Source organism: Anabrus simplex, chromosome 2, assembly GCF_040414725.1.
Source record: "Anabrus simplex isolate iqAnaSimp1 chromosome 2, ASM4041472v1, whole genome shotgun sequence".
Taxonomy (NCBI): Eukaryota; Metazoa; Arthropoda; class Insecta; order Orthoptera; family Tettigoniidae; genus Anabrus; species Anabrus simplex.
The window spans coordinates 346439299-346460320 of NC_090266.1; the positions used below are offsets into that span (position 1 = coordinate 346439299).

The window sequence follows — 21022 nt, forward strand, 5'->3', positions numbered from 1 at the left end:
TGTTATATTAACACGTTGCAGTGTGAAGTCACTGTGACAGGCTCTCGTACTTTTCACTTGAATGAATTGTCTTCAACAACTTTAAGTTTCCACGCAGTATGTCATAAAACTCCACGCAGTTATAATCCAAGTTGCACCTAGTGATTACCATGTATTTTATATTTTCAGGCTTTAGCCTGGTTTATTCATTCGTCCAAAGATTGTTCATTAATGAAAATCTGTAGGAGCATTTGTAGCAGGCAAGCTTAACACAAATTCTGCAATATCACGTATATTTCTGAAGCCAATATTCCTATCTTCAAAATTAGTGAATATTTCCTCTTACCAGTACCTCAAGTGAGTTGGTGTACGAGCCGAATTCCATTCCTTTACTTTAGTAACTGTGACATATTCCCTGACATTAACAATCTCATCAAAAAGCATTGTATCACATATGTCTTTCCCAGTGTACTTCAAGTACAAAATCTAATGACCTCTGTACATCACTCCATTCGAACACAGACTTAAAATCTGCCCAAATTAACACACTGAGTTCAGAAAAACGAAAAGTCCACTGGTCTAAATATTCCAAGCAAGTGGAGTAAAATGTTTCAACATTTTTCTTGAAATGTGAAACATTAACTAAGTCATCATGTTCAAGGTGCTTTAGTTTAGCTTGAACAACTGAGGATACAAACACACAGTCTAGCCTATTTGAGAGCTCTATCCTGAGATTCTCAAGTACTTTACAAGCATCCACTTATCAACATGTTGCCCCTCTAATACCTGAATAACAGTGTGAAAAACCGCAGTCCTAAAAGTATTTAAATTTACTGAAATGAGCAATAAAAATGCCACACTGCCTTACATTTAAAAGTTAATTTACATATTTAAATGGCATTTCCTGGTGAATCTAGCTATCACTTCACATGCTTAAATAACAAAAGGACTTAACTTGGCGGCAACCTCTCCATTAGCGGCGAATCATATGCCACTATGTCATGTGGGCTTAGCCCAAGATTACGACACACAGCACAGGGATGAAGGTCTTCTTGTCGACTCCTACGTAGTTCATGGCTACTGTCTTCTTGATGTTGGGCTGTATCTGGAACTGTTGAGATAAATTAGCACCATCTACTTCTCCGCTTAGTGTGCTCGAATGCACAATTGCAACCTCAATATTGGCTAACAATTAACTCTAGCCGCCAGTCAGATATAGGTCCGATCTACGTGGCCCTAAATTAAGGGAACTGCGCCCGGTTGCTATCTGTCCTTGTCAGCGGTTATATATTAACGAATCACACACGTTAATCTCACATTATTTATACATACAGACCGTCACTAGCTCTTGTGAGCTAAATCACAACGATTTTAGTTCAAGTCTAACATAAACTTAACAAAGTTATTGTCTCGTCTGCTCGCAGTCACGATACATCACTGTCGCCGTTCAAAATACAATAGGAGCGCTTCCCTTGTCTATTCGGCTTTTACAGTTTCACAAGTTCTCGGACTCAAAGGGAAAGTACTGCCAAACAACACATCTTTCTTTGTGATAGCTCGCCAGATGCTAACGGCTGGTCACATTAATGCGCATATATATCTGCAGGCTGTAAGTAAATGGTTTTATCACCTCCTGTAAGTCCGGCTCCTTGGCTGAATGGTCAGCGCAGTGCTCTTCGGTTCAGAGAGCCTCGGGTTCGATTCCCGGCCAGTCCATTCACTCGGGGACTGGGTATTTGTGCTGTCCCCAACAACACCCTGCAACTCACGCACTATACATAATACTATCCTCCACCACAATAACACGCAGTTACCTACACATGGCAGATGCCGCCCACCCTCATCGTAGTGTCTGCCTTACAAGGGCTGCACCCGGCTAGAAATAGCCACACGAAATTATTATTATTATTATTATTATTATTATTATTATTATTATTATTATTATTATTATTATTATTATAGCTCCTGTAACTCTATAATTATCGTCTTAACTGCGTGTGGTGTCAGATCTGTAGAATTCAGCTTAGTGGCGGATTAGTCAATTAGAATTCAGGTGATTCCAGCCCTGGAAAAGAGAAGTTTGTCAACCTATGACAAACGTTTGCTGTTCGAGTGGGGACGCGGATATGGGGTCTTAATGGTAGAATCACGGCTTGCGACTCAGGACCAATTAGAGGAATTCGTTCCTACCTTGGCGCTACGGGGTTCTTACAGCCTATGGTATGGCCATGCAGGGTTCCTTCCTTCATTCCCCGCTACTATATTGAGCGCTTGAATAAAATTAAGCCACAGTGTTTCAATAAATAAACTGAAGCATCTATGATATGCTTCAATTGGACCTTCATGGTTTCTTATATATATCCTTGATACGAGTAAAGAAGTGGAATCAGAGATAAGGCTTTTTGCAGATGATGTTATTCTGTACAGAGTAATAAATAAGTTACAAGATTGTGAGCAACTGCAAAATGACCTCGATAATGTTGTGAGATGGACAGTAGGCAATGGTGAGATGATGATAAACGGGGTTAAAAGTCAGGTTGTGAGTTTCACAAATAGAAAAAGTCCTCTCACAAGGGGGCATTCCCTCCTCATCACCACCGGTTTCACTCAAATTTATAGAACATGCAGGGCTTTGCTAGACATGAAAATACCCAAAGTGGGAACTCCAGATGGCCAAGCGTATAGAAAATAAAACTAAAAATAATAATGTTGACGCGGCTCTCGCTCCGTATACGTCACTTACGTTACTGCGCACGCCGAGCAGTTGTGGGCGTAGCGGTAAGAGCTTGGACTGGTAATTCGATGGTCGTGGGTTCAATTTCCCGTGTGGAGACTGTTTTTTTTTTCTGTCAACTTTTATATTATTCATTTTCCAATTACGCAAAGAGGTGAATAATTCATTTTATTTATTTATACGCCAAAGGCACAGAAAAGGTTAAAAATTTGGAATTTCATTGTCATTGTCTACCTGCGTCCGCCTCTGTGGTGTAGTGGTTAGCGTGATTAGCTGCCATAACCGGAGGCCCGGGTTCGATTCCCGGCTCTGCCACGAAATTTGAAAAGTGGTACGAGGGCTGGAACGGGGTCCACTCAGCCTCGGGAGGTCAACTGAGTAGAGGTGGGTTCGATTCCCACCTCAGCCATCCTGGAAGTGGTTTTCCGTGGTTTCCCCACTTCTCCTCCAGGCGAATGCTGGGATGGTACCTAACTTAAGGCCACGGCCGCTTCCTTCATCTTCCTTGCCTATCCCTTCCAATCTTCCCATCCCTCCACACGGCCCCTGTTCAGCATAGCAGGTGAGGCCGCCTGGGAGAGGTACTGGTCATACTCCCCGGTTGTATCCCCCGACCAAGAGTCTGAAGCTCCAGGACACTGCCCTTGAGGCGGTAGAGGTGGGATCACTCGCTAAGTCCAAGGGAAAAACCGAACCTGGAGGGTAAACAGATGATGATGATGATGATGATGATGATGATGATGATGATGATGATTGTCTACCTGCGCCAAGAATCTATTGTTTGTGTACAGCCGCCAGGAGCAACCTTCACTTGTCAGGTGAAAACGAATCTTACAGCGAAAAGACTATTCACGTTTATGGCACATTCCCCAAGGAGGGGAGAAAGCCAGTAAAGGAGAAAAAAGAAGAATTTCTGTTTGAACACGTCGGGAAAGTTCGCAACTCCAAATTTTCTACAATTGTGTGCTCATTAAAAAAATGACGTCGTATATGCCTTTTGCATACAAATAAATAAAATAAATTAAAATAAATGAATAAGATAAAAAATGAAAAAATACTCTCTATACGGGGAGTCGAATCCACGACCATCCTATAACCTGTCAAAGCTCTTACCGCTACGCCAACTACTGCTCGGCGTGCGCGCTAACGTAAGTGTCTTATACGGTGCGAGAGCCGCGTCAACATTATTATTTTTAGTATTATTTTCTATATGCTTGGCCATCTGGAGTTTCCACTTTGGGTACTTTCATTTCTACCACGCCCTGCATGTTCTATACATTTGAGCGAAATCGGTGGTGACGAGTAGGGAATGCTTCCTTGTCAGTTTTAATTACTGCATTGATGGGGTGAAAGTTCCTTTTAGGCATCATTGTAAATACCCAGGTATTAAATAAGGAAATATCTTCATTGGGGTAATCACATAAATATGATTGTAAATAAAGGGTAGTCCGCCTCTGTGGTGTAGCGGTTAGCGTGATTAGCTGCCACCCCCGGAGATCCGGGTTCGATTCCCGGCTCTGCCACGAAATTTGAAAAGTGGTACGAGGGCTGGAACGGGGTCCACTCAGCCTCGGGAGGTCAACTGAGTAGAGGTGGGTTCGATTCCCACCTCAGCCATCTTGGAAGTGGTTTTCCGTGGTTTCCCACTTCTCCTCCAGGCGAATGCCGGGATGGTACCTAACTTAAGGCCACGGCCGCTTCCTTCCCTCTTCCTTGCCTATCCCCTCCAATCTTCCCATCCCTCCACAAGGCCCCTGTTCAGCATAGCAGGTGAGGCCGCCTGGGCGAGGTACTGGTCATACTCCCCAGTTGTATCCCCCGACCAAGAGTCTGAAGCTCCAGGACACTGCCCTTGAGGCGGTAGAGGTGGGATCCCTCGCTAAGTCCGAGGGAAAAAACCGAACCTGGAGGGTAAACAGATGATGATGATGATGATGATGATGAAATAAAGGGTAGAGATCTCTGCACATGGTTATGAGGGTATTTAGGGGTTGTAGTAAGGGTGTAAATGAGAGGGCATATAAGTCCCTGGTAAGACCCCAAATAGAGTATGGTTCCAGTGCATGGGACCCTCATCAGGATTACTTAATTCAAGAACTGGAAAACATCCAAAGAAAAGCAGCTCGATTTGTTCTGGGTGATTTCTGACAAAAGAGTAGCGTTACAAAAATGTTGCAAAATTTGGGCTGGAAAGACTTGGGAGAAAGGAGACAAGCTGCTCGACTAATTGGTATGTTCCGAGCTGTCAGCGGAGAGGTTGCGTGGAATGACATCATCATCATCATCATCATCTGTTTACCCTCCAGGTTCGGTTTTTCCCTCGGACTTAGCGAGGGATCCCACCTCTACCGCCTCAAGAGCAGTGTCCTGGAGCTTCAGACTCTTGGTCGGGGGATACAACTGGGGAGTATGACCAGTACCTCGCCCAGGCGGCCTCACCTGCTATGCTGAACAGGGGCCTTGTGGAGGGATGGGAAGATTGGAAGGGATAGGCAAGGAAGAGGCCTTAAGTTAGGTACCATCCCGCCATTCGCCTGGAGGAGAAGTGGGAAACCACGGAAAACCACTTCCAGGATGGCTGAGGTGGGAATCGAACCCACCTCTACTCAGTTGACCTCCCGAGGCTGAGTGGACCCCGTTCCAGCCCTCGTACCACTTTTCAAATTTCGTGGCAGAGCCGGGAATCGAACCCGGGCCTCCGGGGGTGGCAGCTAATCACGCTAACCACTACACCACAGAGGCGGGGAATGACATCATTAAACGAATAATTTGAGTGGTGTCTTTAAAAGTAGGAAAAATCATAATATGAAGATAAAGCTGGAATTTTTGAGAGGACAAATTTGGGCAAATATTCGTTTTGTGGAAGGGGAGTTAGGGATTGAAATAGCTTACCAAGGGAGATGTTCAATAAATTTCCAATGTCTTCAAAATCATTTAAGAAAAGGTTAGGAAAACAACAGATAGGAATCTACCACCTGGGCGACTGCTCTAAATGCAGATCGGGATTGATTGATTGATTGATTGATTGATTGATTGATTGATTGATTGATTGATTGATTGATTGATTGATTGATTGATATTCGAAGATTAAATTACTTGGACAAACAGAGAATCGTATCCAGGGCCTCGTGGTAAAAGGCAGGCACGCTTCCCATACAGCGCGGGGTTGTAGTATAGTATGTACATAACCATACAGTTAACGAAAGCCCCTTGAGGAGGTGGGACTGCGCGGCTGATTTTATTCCCAGGAATTAACAAGGTACCGTACTCGTTTCCGGTGTAGGCTGAGTAGAACCTTGGGACATGTCTCTCTTCAGAAGAGAAGTTCTCGCTTCTATGGTTTTCGTTCTACTGAAGGGAATCGAACCCACATGCTTCCGGGTGCTCGGGGAACATTTTAACTGCCTCGGCTAGGTAGCATACAATATGTCCATGAAGACCTGTTTCATTACCGTACCAATAATGGAGTTCGAAATTGTATTACACAAAATCAAATTCAATAACAGAGAGGAGAAATCGCAGGCATTTGTTAACAGTAAGAGCACTACTCATTGTCAGACAGGTTGGGTGTACTCTACAGGAGGCCTCTACTGCGTGTTTGGGTCTTAAATGATTCAGTGTTGTCATTTTTGAAAAATACAGAATCGTAGACGGGGCGTGGGTGCAAACTAGGCCTGCTGGTAACCACTGCCATAATATAGTTGATTTATTGTAGTAATTCAACTGACAGATTTCGATACACTTTATTTCAGGCATACTGTATATAACTGTATATATACTGTATTATATTTTAAAAATCATTTTAAGTTTGAATACGCTGTAATATGCGTGACGAATGGCAAACTTACCAACAGTGGAAGGACAAGAGAGCAGCCTGAAATGAAAAAACGAGAACGCATTAGAGAGCGGAAGCATTTGATGAACAGTGAGCTTATGAAGAACTAAACAATTAAAAATAAAGAAATATAGACTTCTATATATAGAAATACTAACTAGAGTTCAATTAGGGTTTGTGCTGCAATTTAGAATCTAAAGATCAGCGACGGCACACACCTATAACTGTAGGCTGCGATGTAGAGTCTAAAGATCATGGACGACGCACACCTAAAGCTAGTTGTGTTTGTACTTCGATGCAGAGTATAAAGATCAAGGATGACGCACGCAAAAAGGTAGTTGTGTTTACTCTGCGATGTAGAGTATAAAGATCAGGGATGACGCACACATGCAGCTAGTTGTGTTTATACTGCGACGTAGTGTGTAAAGATCGGGGAGGACACACACATTAAGGTAATTGTTTTTACTCTTCGATGTTGAGCATAACGATCACGGACGACGTACGCATAAAGCTAGTTGTGTTTACTCTGCGATGCGGAGTATGAAGACCAGGAATGACTCATCATAAAGCTAGTTGTGTTTGCTGTACAGTGTAGAGTATGAGGATCACGGACGACGCACGCATAAAGCTAGTTGTTTTTATATTGCGATGTAGTGTACAAAGATCAGAAATGACGCACGCATAAAGCTGGTTGTGTTTACTCTGCGATGTAGAGTCTACAGATCAGGGACGGCACACGCATAAGGATAGTTGTGTTTTCTACTCTGGTGTCGAGGCAAAATATCAGGGACGGCGCACTCCTATAGCTAGGCGGGTTTAGACAGGACAGGAGAAAACGTGGATTTTGAATACCAGTGGGCAAATATTAAATTTAGTTAGCGTTTGGGAAAGCGTATCACAGTGTGATTATTCAACTTTTATATTACCGTTTTCATCGTGACCGAAGAACATCTTGCAAGATCACAGCAATGGAACAAGCAACCTGTTGTTTTTTCTATATTCACAGGGAACTGTTCGTTCAGATTCAATATCATGAGGCGACGAGCTACAGTACATCTGGATAGTTTACGTCGCTTACGAAAAACCATTGGTTGTGGGTGGCCTGTGATGTGGTGAAATGCGCAATACACGCATGCACAGAAATGATGTCCCAACATAAACAATCAACACTGTTCCACTACAGTACTGGAGGGGTAGTGTTGAAGACCACTCCAGTACCAGAAAGGAGGGGAAGGGAGTGAATGGGCAGTGCTAAAGTCGCAGTGTGTGCATTGCTGTACATCTGCTACTGTGCCCATTTCATTCACGACAGTCTTTTAGCGGGCTGTCTACCTGCAGCTGTGTGTTAAGCGAGAAGGGGGGGGGCGGGGCGTCGATGCGCCAAACATTGTTTATATTGGGACACTATTGCTGTGCATGCGTGTACCTTCTCCACAACAATACCTCACCTGCGCTTCGGTCCCTACTTGTCTATGAATTTCTCGCCAAATGTGGAACTTTTATCCTTCAACATCCTATCTATTTACCCAAATGAAACCGTGAGCATTTTACCTTCCTACAAAGATAAAAAGCACATGAAGGGATATCATTTTTCTTTAGCATATGAAGCAAAAACAGCATAAGACGAAGCATTGTGGGTGGTTGTAAACGATAGCTTCCACCAGTGCTCCAGAATCTTTACCAACACTGACAAAAGTGCAATTGCCCACAGAGATTTCTTTGAAGGCGGTTGTTCATCGGGAGCAGATTCCCGCTAAGCTGATTCCCGATAATCCAGTAAATCGGTTAATTCGAACTAAAATGTTTAAAATACCGAAGTTTTAATGAAATGGAAAAATGCATTTCTGAACGGTAATTATTTTAATTTTTAGGGCCGCTTGTAGAAATGGTATTTATACTATGTTTGCGGTTAAGCTACGTCCGAGTATGGCTGCCGCATTGCAAAGACGTTATTTATCGCTTAGTCACAGTCTCAAAACCGATGTTGAACGGGCCATATTTAAATAATGCCGCGAAAACTGTTTAAACTCAAATTTTAGGAGTGAATCACAATTAGAGGTTATGCACCATGGAACATATGATTCAAGGGACAGTCCGGTAACTGCCAACTTGACTACAATTCTTGACAACCGATAAATTTTATTATACTTTGGATAATTTACCTGGATTTTTTTTTTTTTTTTTTTTTTTTTTACTATTTGCTTTACGTCGCACCGACACAGATATGTCTTACGGCGACGATGGGATAGGAAAGGCCTAGGAAGTGGAAGGAAGCGACCGTGGCCTTAATTAAGGTACAGCCCCGGCATTTGCCTGGTGTGAAAATGGGAAACCATGGAAAACCATCTTCAGGTTTGCCGATAGTGGGGCTCGAACCCACTATCTCCCGATTACTGAATACTGGCCATACTTAAGCGACTGCAGTTATCGATCTCGGCATTTCCCTGGAATTATAGGACACTTCGACTGCATCCATATCAGAACAACTTGTCCCGATCGTCAGATACATCATCCGGGAGGGTTTCAGTTATTACACTTAATGACAAGTAAGCACGCGTAATAGTAACACTAAGAAGTATGTTGTGTGTGTGTGTGTGTGTGTGTGTGTGTGTGTGTGTGTGTGTGTGTGTGTGTGTGTGTGTGTGTGTGTGTGTGTGTGTGTGTGTGTGTGTGTGTGTGTGTGTGTGTGTGTGTGTGTGTGTGTGTGTGTGTGTGTGTGTGTGTGTGAGGTTTTTCGGATAATCGTCGCGTTAACTGAGGTAATTTTTGGAAACTATGAGATAGGAAAGGACAATGACTGGGAAGTAAGAGCTTTGGCCATAATAACAACACCAGTATTTGTCTGATGTAAAAATGTGGAAACTACGGAAAACATTCTTCAGAGCTGCCGATGATGCGTTTCGAACGTATTATCTCTAGAATACAAGCTACATCTACAGTATATTAGAGATGGGACAGAAAAAGTGACACAGCTATTTTGAAACTGCTTCGGTATCGAACCGTTTCGGAATGTAGCTATTTCACAAAACAGCCTGTTAAGACCATTGCTTCTGAAACTGTTATGTTGCTACCTCGCTAATCGCTATAACTACTGGTCGCTGAGCGTGGCCGGGTATTAAAACCGTTTCGGAATGTACCTGTTTCACAACACACCTTATTACGACCACTGCTCCTGAAACTGTACTGTTTAATTTAGTAGTCTGTAAGTCACTATTTTAAATATATTTAACAAGTATCGTACAATAACAAGCTGAATGGGAACATGCAATGTTTCCCTTAATAAAACGCAAGCTGTAACCCAAACTCACAGAATCACTTATCAATAGCAGTGTGCAACAACACTGCAACAATCGTGCCATGTCGCTATTTGGAAGGAGAAGCAAAACTACTATTCGAAACAGTTATTTCGAAACTGTTTCGAGTTCAAAGGAGGAACAGTTGGAACTGTTTCACGCAAATAGCAGTTTAGTCCACCTCTGGCCCGTACATCTCAACCGGTTATACAATAATATAGTTTCCTCTTCCCTTCCCAGAAGCTATTTAAATTACACTGACCGTAAGAAAACTATAATCATAGCTACACTTCCTCGTACGGTGGAGTGTCGCTTTAGTGTTGATAATATATTGAGATTCAATATCCACCGAAAGCGATATCCTTATCTGTGGGCAAGTCATGCTCATGCTTAGCCATATTTGAGTAAAGTGCAGGAAAATAACAGCTGACTACCGTTTGGCACACGCACCGACTAATCTCATTGGTTGCAACATGCAAACATTTGCATCGAAGATACTTCTATTTCCATTTTTAAACCAATATTGAAACTTTAAACGACGTCTAGCTAAACGCCGGCTGAACATTGTTTATGCAATAGAAGATCGTGATTGACTTAAACGTTGCTTAGGTAGACGTTGTCCAAGGATTAAGACTAGTCATTGTTTCTGCAATCGGCCCTTAGTATTCATGTCTGAAAATAAAATAATATTGCAGTCTGTGTTACAGGGTTTTAAACTGCAAGGAAGTCCCGCTAAGCCGACCCCCGATAATCAAATACTCGGTTAATCCGAACTAAAATGTTTAAAGTACCGAAGTTTTAACGGAATGAAAAAAATGCATTTCTGAACAGTAATCATTTATATTATTACTATTCACGTATGGCATTAATATCAAGTAATATTGTTGTCTGTGTTACAATAGTACGAAGGCGAATCAAAAAGTAAGTTACTCTAGCTCACCGTGAGAGTACGCTGTGAGTGGTGAACGTGGCCAATGCGGAGCATCTTTCAGTAACTGCTGACGAGTCCAATAGGAAGTTTGATGAAGTATCCCGTCGTGTTGTGTGTGCAGAGCGGGTTAGGTTCAATGGCGAGTCAACTGGATGTTCACTCTAAACTGGAGATGTGTGCAACGATCAGGTTTCTATGAGCTAAACTGCTCAATTGCACGGACATTCGTCGTGAAATCACTGCTGTATATGGTGAGCGTGAAATCTCTCGCCCAAGTATTGCAAAGTGGTGTAAGCAATTTGACGCCGGACGCACGGATCTCATGGACGAATATCGTGAAGGCAAGCCCACAACGTCCAATACCGTTGCAAATGTTGACCGTTGTGGATGGGATCATCAGAGAGAATAGGCGTATAACACTGCAGGAAATTGCCAGCAAGCAAAACATTTCGTATGGCAGTGTGTTCTCCACTGTTCACCAACACCTTCGATTTCGTAAACTGTTTCAAGGATGGTTCCGACGTCTGCTCACCGATGTTTACAAGTGACAACGTTTCCAATCGTCACTGGCATTTTCCCAACAGTATACTGTGGAGTGCGACGAGTTTCTGCGGCGAATCATCACAGGGGACGAAATGTGGGTCCACCACTTCATCCCCGAAACAAACAGAACCTCTATGGTATAGGTGCACACCACATCACCACCACGGAAAAAGGCCAAGGTCCAACCTTCAGCAGGAAATGAAACTGAAACAGTGTTCTTTGACGTGGAGGGTGTGATGCACGTGGAATTTATGCCTAAAGGCACGACAATCAACTCAGCTTCGTATTGTCAAACGTGGAACTGGTTGCGTAAGGCAATTAAAGAAAATCGGTGGGGAAAATTGAGCGTCAGTGTGATTTTGTTGCACGATAACGCAACACCTCACACGGCCCGCCAATTGTCCGAACTGCTGCAGCGATTCAAGTGGGAGGTACGACAACATCTTCCAGACAGTCCAGACTTAGCGCCATGCGATTATCATGTGTTCGGTAAGCTGAAAAAGGATCGCGGTGGACGACGATTCCGAAACGATTAAGAGGTGAAAGCAACTGTATCCGGAATCGAAAAGTTGGTTGGCCGTTCCGAGAAATGTTTACAGTCTCTTGGGGACTATGTGGAAAAGTGAACTTACATTGTATGTTGTCATAGCCGTGTTGCCTATGTGTAGATGGTTTCATATACGGCCATAACTTGGAAGTGTAACTTACTTTTTGATTCGCCCTCGAATTTTGGGGTAGAAATTGAAAATAATGATACAAAATTAATCGGGTTTCATAGTTTAATAGAAATGAATAAAACACAACGGTCTACATTCATCAGTCAATAATTATTTCCCTTTTCCGTTATTCCTGTTTAGTTATTACACGCCGATGTTCGTAGCTGCGGTGCAGTGCTGGACTTCGGGAGAAAATTCTGATAATCCGAAAATTTGCCAATCCGAACAGGCCCCGATCCCATTAGTTCCTATTAGCGGGACTTGCGATAAGTCTCCGAATTGTAGGATGCTACGTCGTGTTGTTGATTAAGTCATCAATTCATAGACTGGTTTGATTTGACCGGGCGAGTTGGTCGTGCGGTTAGGGGAGTGTAGCTGTGACCTAGCGTCCGGTAGATAGTAGGTTCAACCCCTACTGTCGCCAGCCCTGAAGATGGTTTTCCATGCTTTTCCATTTTCACACCAGACAAATGCTGCAGCTGTACCTTAATTAAGGCCACGGCCGCTTCCTTCCGACTCCTAGGCCTTTTCAATACCATCGTCGCCATAACACATATCTGTGCCTATGCGGCGTAAAGCAAGACGTAAGAAAATAAAACTAGTATGATGCAGCTGCCCATGCCACACTATATTTGCTAACATTTTTTCATTTCTACGTAACTACTACATTCCACATCTGCTCTAATCAACTTGTCATATTCGTGCCTTAGTCTACCTATACCGATCTTCCGGCCTACACTTCCCTCAAAAACCAACTGAAAAAGACTGGGTGTCTTAAGGTTTGTTCTAACATTCTATCTGTTCTCTAATCAAATTTCGCCAATTCGACCTCCTCTCACCAATTTTATTCAACATCCCTTTATTCGTGATTCGATCTACCCATCTCACCTTCAGCATTCTTCTGTAATACCACATTTCAAAAGCTTCTATTCTATTTCTTCCTGAGCTAGTTATCGTCCATGTTTCACTTCCATACAATGCCACGCTCCAGATGAAAGTCTTCGAAAACATCTTTCAATATTCGAAGTGAGCAAATTTCTTTTCTTAAGAAAGGCCTTCCTTGCTTGTGCTAATCTGCCTTTTATGTCCTTACTTATGCTATTGTTCGTTATTTTACTACCCCAGTAAAAGTATTATTCTACTGCCTTTAAGAATTCATTCCCTAATGTCATATTTCCGGCATCACTTGACTTCGTTACACTACACTCCATTACTTTTGTTTTGAACTTGTTTTATTTTCATCCTGTACTCCTTCCCCAAGACTCTGTTCTTATCATTCAGCAATTTCCCCAGATCTTAAGCACACTCAGATCAAATAACTAGGCCCTATATCATCGGCCAATCTCAGGGTTTTGATTTCCTCTCCTTGGATTGTGATTCCCTTTCAAAATTCCTCTTTGATTTCCTTTACCACCTGTTGTAAATAAATATTGAAAGGGAGGGGGGGGGGACAAACTGCAGCCTTGCCTCACTCCTTTCTGGATTGCTGCTTCTTTTTCAAAGATCTCGAATCGTATCACTGTAGACTGGTTTTTTGTTCAGATTATAGGTAATCCTCCTTTCTCGGTATCTGATTCCGACCACCTTCAGACTCTCCAGTCAACATAACCGAATACCATTTCAAGATCTACGAAAGTTGTGTACGTGGGTTTGTCCTTCTTAATTCGATCCTCTACGATCAGACGTAATGTCAGGATTGCTTCCCGTATTCCTACGTTTGTTCTGAAGCCAAATTTATCTCCTCCTAACTCAGTTTCGACTTGAATTTCAATTCTTCTATAAATAATAATTGTTAAGATTTTCCAGGCGTGAGGCACTAAATTAATGATGCAGTTTTCACACTTGTCAGCACCTGCTTGCTTGGGAATGGATAAAACAACATTCTACCTAAAATCGGATGACACCTTCAGTAACACATATCTTACACACTTAATTGGAATAACCACACCATGCTGGTTTCCCCTAAGGCCGTCAGTAATTCTGAGGGTATGTCATCAATTCCAGGTGCCTTGTTCCTATTTAGGTCGCTCAAAGCTCTGTCAAATTCTGACCTCGATACTGGGTTTCCCATTTTATCAACAAAGGCCTCTTCTTGTTCCAGAACCATATCATCGAATTCCTTAACTTGATACTATTTTTGGATATGTTCTTGCAAACTTTCTGCCTTGCCTTCTTTCCCTAGAAGTGGTTTTCCATCCGAGTTCTTAATTTTCATACACCTAGTCAACCGCACCATATCATTTTATGGTACGTTTACTTTTTCTGATGTCTTCACGTTCCTAGCGAACTCTAGTATCTATGAACTATTACTCTTTCCCATCATATGTCGTTAGCACTATGTAATCCTTCTCTATTCCGACAGATGGCGTCTTATACGATAGGATAGGTCAAAGCATTTCTTTTTGCCCCGTCTTGCTGGATTATCTTTCTGATGGACTTTTTTTGAGATCTTTCGACTTGAGAAGATGGAAGGATTCGATTTTCAAGTCGCCCTTATGGCTTATAAAATATATTTTAAGAAATTCAAGATGTCTTTGTACACATCTCAAACTTTTGAGTATGCTGTTTGCTTATATAATCGAGGTATTTATTTTTCTTTAATCTTCTTTTAGTTGGGTTAGAAAGGCTTCCCTCATTACGTGTTTTTCTGATTTATTCGTGTGTTAACCTTGATTTTCTTTTATTGATCCGCTATGTTTATTTTGTGAATAGAAGGTAACACGGATTCATGTGTGTATGAGATTGTTTGCTGTGTGCTTCCGAGACCTTTTACCCATGTCGCTTCATTAACATTCCGCTTGAGCTCATGTCGTATTATTTTATTGCGTGTTCTGTATAATTCATATCCATTTCATTGATCTGGTATGAATTCAAGCTAACTACGCGATTTGCCTGCTTCTGTGTGTTTTGGTGTTGGAGACACTCCGACTCTTTTGATGGACCACTTTCTGGTTCATACTGTCTGAGCTCGAGAGCGGTTGTTTATTTATTATGTACTGTACGTCGACGCTCTTATGCGTCCCTTTATTTGCGACAACCTAACCTCTTGGTCTCTGTGTGAGCGTGGGTGGTTCCGACGTTTGATTCGTGATACCTTTTGTGCTTAATTTACCTGTTTATTGATGGTTTCATATCGCCATCATTGGCTTTCCTTACTTATTTTCTAGTTTAATATGTTTTATTCCTTGAGGGTTGTCTTTCCATATTTTCTTGTTGTGTTGCGTGAAACCATGGTAACCGCCCCTTTTCCTTTTTCTCTCTGGTTGAATTTTAAGAGCTCGGTGTACCCTTCCCTCTTCTCCATTTTATGCTCCTTTTACTTAATGTTATTGTATTCTCGGGGGATGTGATTTTTATTGTTGAGAGTCTTGATGCCTTGACGGTGGAATCGAATGAGAGTACGTTATGATGTGAGGCTATTACTCTCTAATCTTATGACTGCCTTGACCTGACGTGCTATTAAGAAATGTTTTGTACCGTCTAAATTCACATGCTTCAGCTAATTTATATAGATGCCATATCTTTGTGCTAAACTTTGCTTCACGTCCTTTAAGAAGGTAAGCGTTTGTGAAAGTACTTTTACCATTGAGTCTGGTGTATTTTAATCACGGGCCACATATTATTTACATTACCCATTTGATTTTTGGCCCCCTTGTTTTACTTATACTATTTTCTTTTGATAATAAATTAATGTTCATACCCTTATCACCGTTATGGTTTTTTATTTCTTTGCGTCTCATATATGTTTTTTATCTGTAAGAGGCCCGAGTCCAGTTCCTAGCAGTTTTCTTTTCGCTAGTTTTGACCAAATCCACTGCACTGGGTCTTCATCGTATCCTTAGTGTCAGTTCACTAGTTTTCCTTTCTCCAAAGGTTTCCCTGATTTTCCTGTATGTAGCATGTTCCTTTCCTACGACCATACAACCTTCAACATCCCTGCACTTCTTCTTCAGCCATTCTTCCTCGCCTGTCCTTCACATTCTATCTGCGTCATTCTTTAATCGCCTGTACTCTTTTCTACCCTGCTAATTTTTTTCATTCTTGTACTTTTGTCGTTCGTCAATCATATCTAGTATCTCCTTAGTTATCAATTGTATCTTAGTTGATATTTCTTTTCTTCCTAACTTTTCTTCACAGCTGCGCGATCCTAACCACACGGCCAACTCGCTCAGTAAATCGATCATTTGCCAGTAAATAAACAGTTAAAAGTTGGGAAAATATGAGTTGAAAATAATATACAGAACATTACTAGGCTTTTAAGTATCATGTCTGTATGGGGAAGTAAATATGAGGTTTGGTAACTAAGCATGTACTCAACACAAAGTTCGGAATCAAAAGTATGCCACAGGTATAGAGTTAGCGACTAAAATTATTTCTTTTCCTTTCTTTCTTTCTTTCTTTCTTTCTTTCTTTCTTTCTTAATACCATTACCCTCCAGGGTTGGTTCTTCGCTCGGACTCAGCGCGAGTTCCCACTTCTACCGCCTCAAGTGCAGTGTCCTGGAGCATCAGGCTTTGGATCTAGGATACAACTGGGGAGGAGGGCAACTACCTCGCCCAGGCGGGCTCACTTGCTATAATGAACAGGAGCCATAAGGGGGGATTGGAAGATTGGAAGGGATGGGAAATGAGGAGGGAAGGAAGCGGCCGTTGACTTAAATTAGGTACCATCCCGGTACTTGCCTGGAGGAGAAGTGGGAAACCACGGAAAACCACATCGAGGATGGCTGAGGTGGGAATCGAATCCTCCTCTACTCAGTTGACCTCCGGAGGCTGAGTGGACCCTCTTCCAGTCCTCGTACACGTTTCAAGTTTCGTGGCAGAACCGGGAATCAAAACCGGGCCTCCGGGGGTGGCAGCTAATCACACTAACCACTACACCACATTATTATGGTCGATAATATTTTTACTTTTGGTATCTTGTTCTGTTTTAATATTTGTCCAGTTTTAATCCTCTTGTTTTATATATTGTGTATTTTCTAGCTGGTAGTATTTCTGTTCGTTCGTCTCTGTGATGGCGACGATGAGACAGGAAAGGGCTACGCGTGGAAAGGAAGAGGCCGTGGCCTTAATTAAGGTACAGGCCTAGCACTTGCCTGGTGTGAAAATGGTAAACAACGGAAAACCATCTTCAGGTCTGCCGACAGTAGGATTCGAAACCACTATCTCCCGTGTGTAAGCTCACAGCTGCGCGCTCCTAACCCCACGGCCTGCTCGCCCGGTGCAATTAAACAGAAGTACGGCATGATTATGCAATTAACATCATTTAGTATTTGAATACACACTAAGAAACTAACAGACACTAAACGAGACTGCCAGACTGACGCATACGCGCGGCAAGCGGGTGAATTATTACTCAGTACCCACGACCTTGTCAAGAAAATATGTACCCCTACTACTCTTCCTCACAGCACATGCAAAGTCTCCACTACCTACCGTAGCTCTATACAAATCGGTTAGCCGCGACGAACGGCATTTTGTGCGAATTTCCACCAATAATTATTTTAATAATTAAAAAATAAAGGAAATAATTATCACATAAGACAACAAGGCTTGTACAAATGCCTTTTTTTAAATAAGTCCTGGTTTCAGCTGGCTAAAGTGGAAAAGAATGTAATGTTTACTCCAAAAAGTTGGGGGAGGGTGCCACTGATCCTACTCGCCCCACCCCTAATCACCGCTACTGTTTGTAAACACGCCAAAGATGCAGAAAAAGAAATTTAATAACTTATTAATTTATACACGTGTAGAAATTCCACTCGATAATAGAGTTGCTTGTATGAAACAAAAACTAATACTGTTCGGTGAAATACGTATGCAGAAGGCATTGGCCTACGTCTGTTTGGAGCTTCGGCTGCATTCCAACCAGGTTGTCCAGATTAAAATAATGTCTGTGTATTTGTCGCTGCTGAACACACTATCCATTGCCGATATGCTGACAGCAAATATGGTGCGGCTGTACCATACACCAGCCTAGAAATATAAGGTGGAAAACGATGTTTACTATTGCAAGGGGTGCATTAGACCTGTAACGCTGAGTAACATGCTGCGAGCGACAGGCTGGTACTTATCTCTTCATATTCTGAAGTAACCTACCCGCTGGCAGTATTGCCCCTGTGAAAATGAGTTGGTAGACATCCCATTCATCATTTGTACATGCGGGACATTTGTAAGTAGAAAGTACGGCGTTCTTGAGCCACCTGGTATATACCAAAAAATCTAAACATGTTACAAACGTGAAAAACTGGTATTTGGAATCTCCTTTAAAAATAAACACGCATTTGGTGGGGGGAATCAACTTGGTAGGTGGGGGAGATGAAAATGGAGATGAATCCTTTTACGAGGATACATAAAACTGAAGATGTTACAGTCGTGATAATTGGTATTTGGAAGCTCTTTTAAAGAATTGGATACTGTTTGTTTTTGGAAAATTCACTTGAGTGGAGAGTGTGAAAGGAAGTAAAAAATTGAATTCTTTTTCTAGAGAAACTTATATCTCAAAACTGAAGGTTACAGACGTGGAAACTGGTGTTTGGAATCTCTTTTAAAAGTAAAGAAACACGCATTTTTGGTGGTGGGGGGGAAATCAACTTAACGGGCGCGGGTGGAGTGAAAAAAAGGTGTTGAATTCTTTTCATGAGGATACTTGTATCTCAAAAACTGAAGGTGTTACAGACGTACAACATGAAAACTGTTATTTGGAAACTCCTTTAAAAATAATGAAACGCGAATTTTTTTGTTTTCGGAAAATCCAGTTAAGGGGCTGAAGGGAATTGGAAAAGCGAGTGGATTTTTAAATGAATACCGGTATATCTACATTATATGTCAAAATCTTAACATGTCAGAGACAAGACGCTTTTTATCTGGAAAGTCCTTTAAAAATACAGGAACATGTACTTTTTGTTTTCGGAGGAGGCATTTGACGGGGGGGGGGGTTGAAAAGAAGTGAAAAATACTTGAATTATTTTTATGAGGATACTTATCTTTAAAGCTGAAGATGTTATAGACGTTAAAATTGGTATTTGGAATCGCCTTTAAAAATTAAGAAACATGTACTTTTGTTTTCGGAAAGTACACTTAAATAGGGGTGGGGGTGGGGAAGGACCGATCAAGGGGTTGAATTCGTTTTATTGGGATACTTATGTATATCTCAAAAACTGAAGATGTTACAGATGTGGGAATAGGTATTCGGAATCTCCTCTAAAAATAAAGAAACGTGTATTTATTTTTTCGACTTGAGAGAAGACTGTTTCTCACATGTACAGTTCTATGTCGCATGGTCGTCTGAGCCCCAAAAGGTAATACCACAAACATGGTTTACATAGAATTTCTGGTATAAATGAAACTCAATTTTTGGATGAGTTTTATACTTTAGGAATTTTCAGATAATGCCTTAGTACAATGTCGACGAACGATTACTTTGATCAAATCACGAAATCCACGCGAGCGAAGCCGTGGGTAATTTCTAGTCAAAAGAACAATATGTGATCTTCTAAGAAACAAGAGGACCGATGAACATTTTCTAATTATATTTGAAAAGGCCAGCAAAATGGCAGATATGCGCCAAACCCGAGAGTATAGCACCCTTACTCAGGACGAATGTGTTCAGATGTATCGAGTTTTATATTTTGAAATTTTGGATAACGTTTTGATGGAAATTGATGAGAGATTTCAGGATTGTGAAAAAATTAAATTTGTTTGCTTAGCCAATTACACAAAATTTGAAGAATACAACACGTGCTTTCCTTCTAGCGCTCTTGGAACCGTGCAACATTTCTTTGTATCTTTGTTTCCATAGATGCATCGCTTAAGAAACGTACTCTCTATTTTGTATGTCGATGAAAATTACAGACATGTTTCTACTGAAAAGATGTTCCAAATGCTTCACGAAGATAAAGACATTTTTACGGACGCTTATAAATTGTTCTCCCTTATTCTGTCCATCTCATCTACTGCGTCAGTGGAAGAAGCTTTTCTTGTCTAAAACGTATAAAAACATTCCTTAGAAATGCAATTTCAGAAAAGAGACTTTCTTATTTGGGGAATATTACTATTCAGAAAGAACTACTTCTGCAGTTAATGAACAAACAACCATTCTGTGAAGACAATACCGAAAAGGTTGCAGCTTTAAAGGACCGGAGAATCGACTTGATGTACAAAAAATAGGGGAGTTCAATTATTAAGAAAAACAATTAATGTAAATATACATTTCCTTTACTACTATAACTTTTTCGGTTTCTAGCGTCAGTAAAGCAGCTGTGAGTCGTAAATGAAAACACGACAAAATGTCCAGCTCTTCCCAAGTGTGCCGCGCTTCCATAATTGTTAGTCTCTCGGTCAGATCTCATCTCTACTTTGTATTGTAGAGCAAAGGCAGCCACATGGTTGCCGTGCTATGACGTTACACAGCGCTCCGATCCTTATACATTTTTGGTCACGTGCTGGACCCTCCGCCAGTCAAAAACAACACGTAGTTTCTAAATCTGTAGCTCGAAATTGAACGGGTTATAGCTCTTCACCATACTTTACATCCACGAGTCGCCACTGACCCAATGTCTCACGCTCCAGGACACTGTATTTGAGGCGGTAGAGGTGGGATCCCTCGCTGAGTCCTTGGGAAAGCCAACCCTGGAGGGTAAACGGATTAAGAAAGAAAGAAAGAAAGAAAGAAAGAAAGAAAGAAAGAAAGAAAGAAAGAAGGAGTAGTAGTAATAAGATAAATGCAACAATAATACCGATAATAATAGAAAGAAGAAGAGAAAGAAGCTATGTGCCATGCCCCAACAATTGGTATATATTTTAAGAGGCTATAAAATTGAGGAATTTTCCCCGAAAAAAGATGTTGTTACCGAGCTCGATAGCTGCAGTCGCTTAAGTGCGGCCAGTATCCGGTATTCGGGGGATAGTAGGTTCGAACCCCACTGTCGGCAGTCCTGAAAATGGTTTTCCGTTGTTTCCCATTTTCACACCAGGCAAATGCTGGAGCTGTACC

The 21022-nt window shown here is 41.7% G+C and overlaps 1 protein-coding gene across 4 annotated transcripts in view; it reads right to left on the minus strand.

The window, feature by feature from the left end:
* Window positions 1-21022, minus strand: part of LOC136862823 (metal cation symporter ZIP8) — a 920308-nt gene that overhangs the window by 640296 nt on the left and 258990 nt on the right. For all 4 annotated transcript variants that reach the window (XM_067139088.2, XM_067139087.2, XM_068225787.1 and 1 more), the window contains exon 2: window positions 6562-6587. In XM_067139088.2, coding sequence (XP_066995189.2) covers window positions 6562-6587 — 26 coding nt within the window. The remainder of the gene's footprint in view (window positions 1-6561; window positions 6588-21022) is intronic.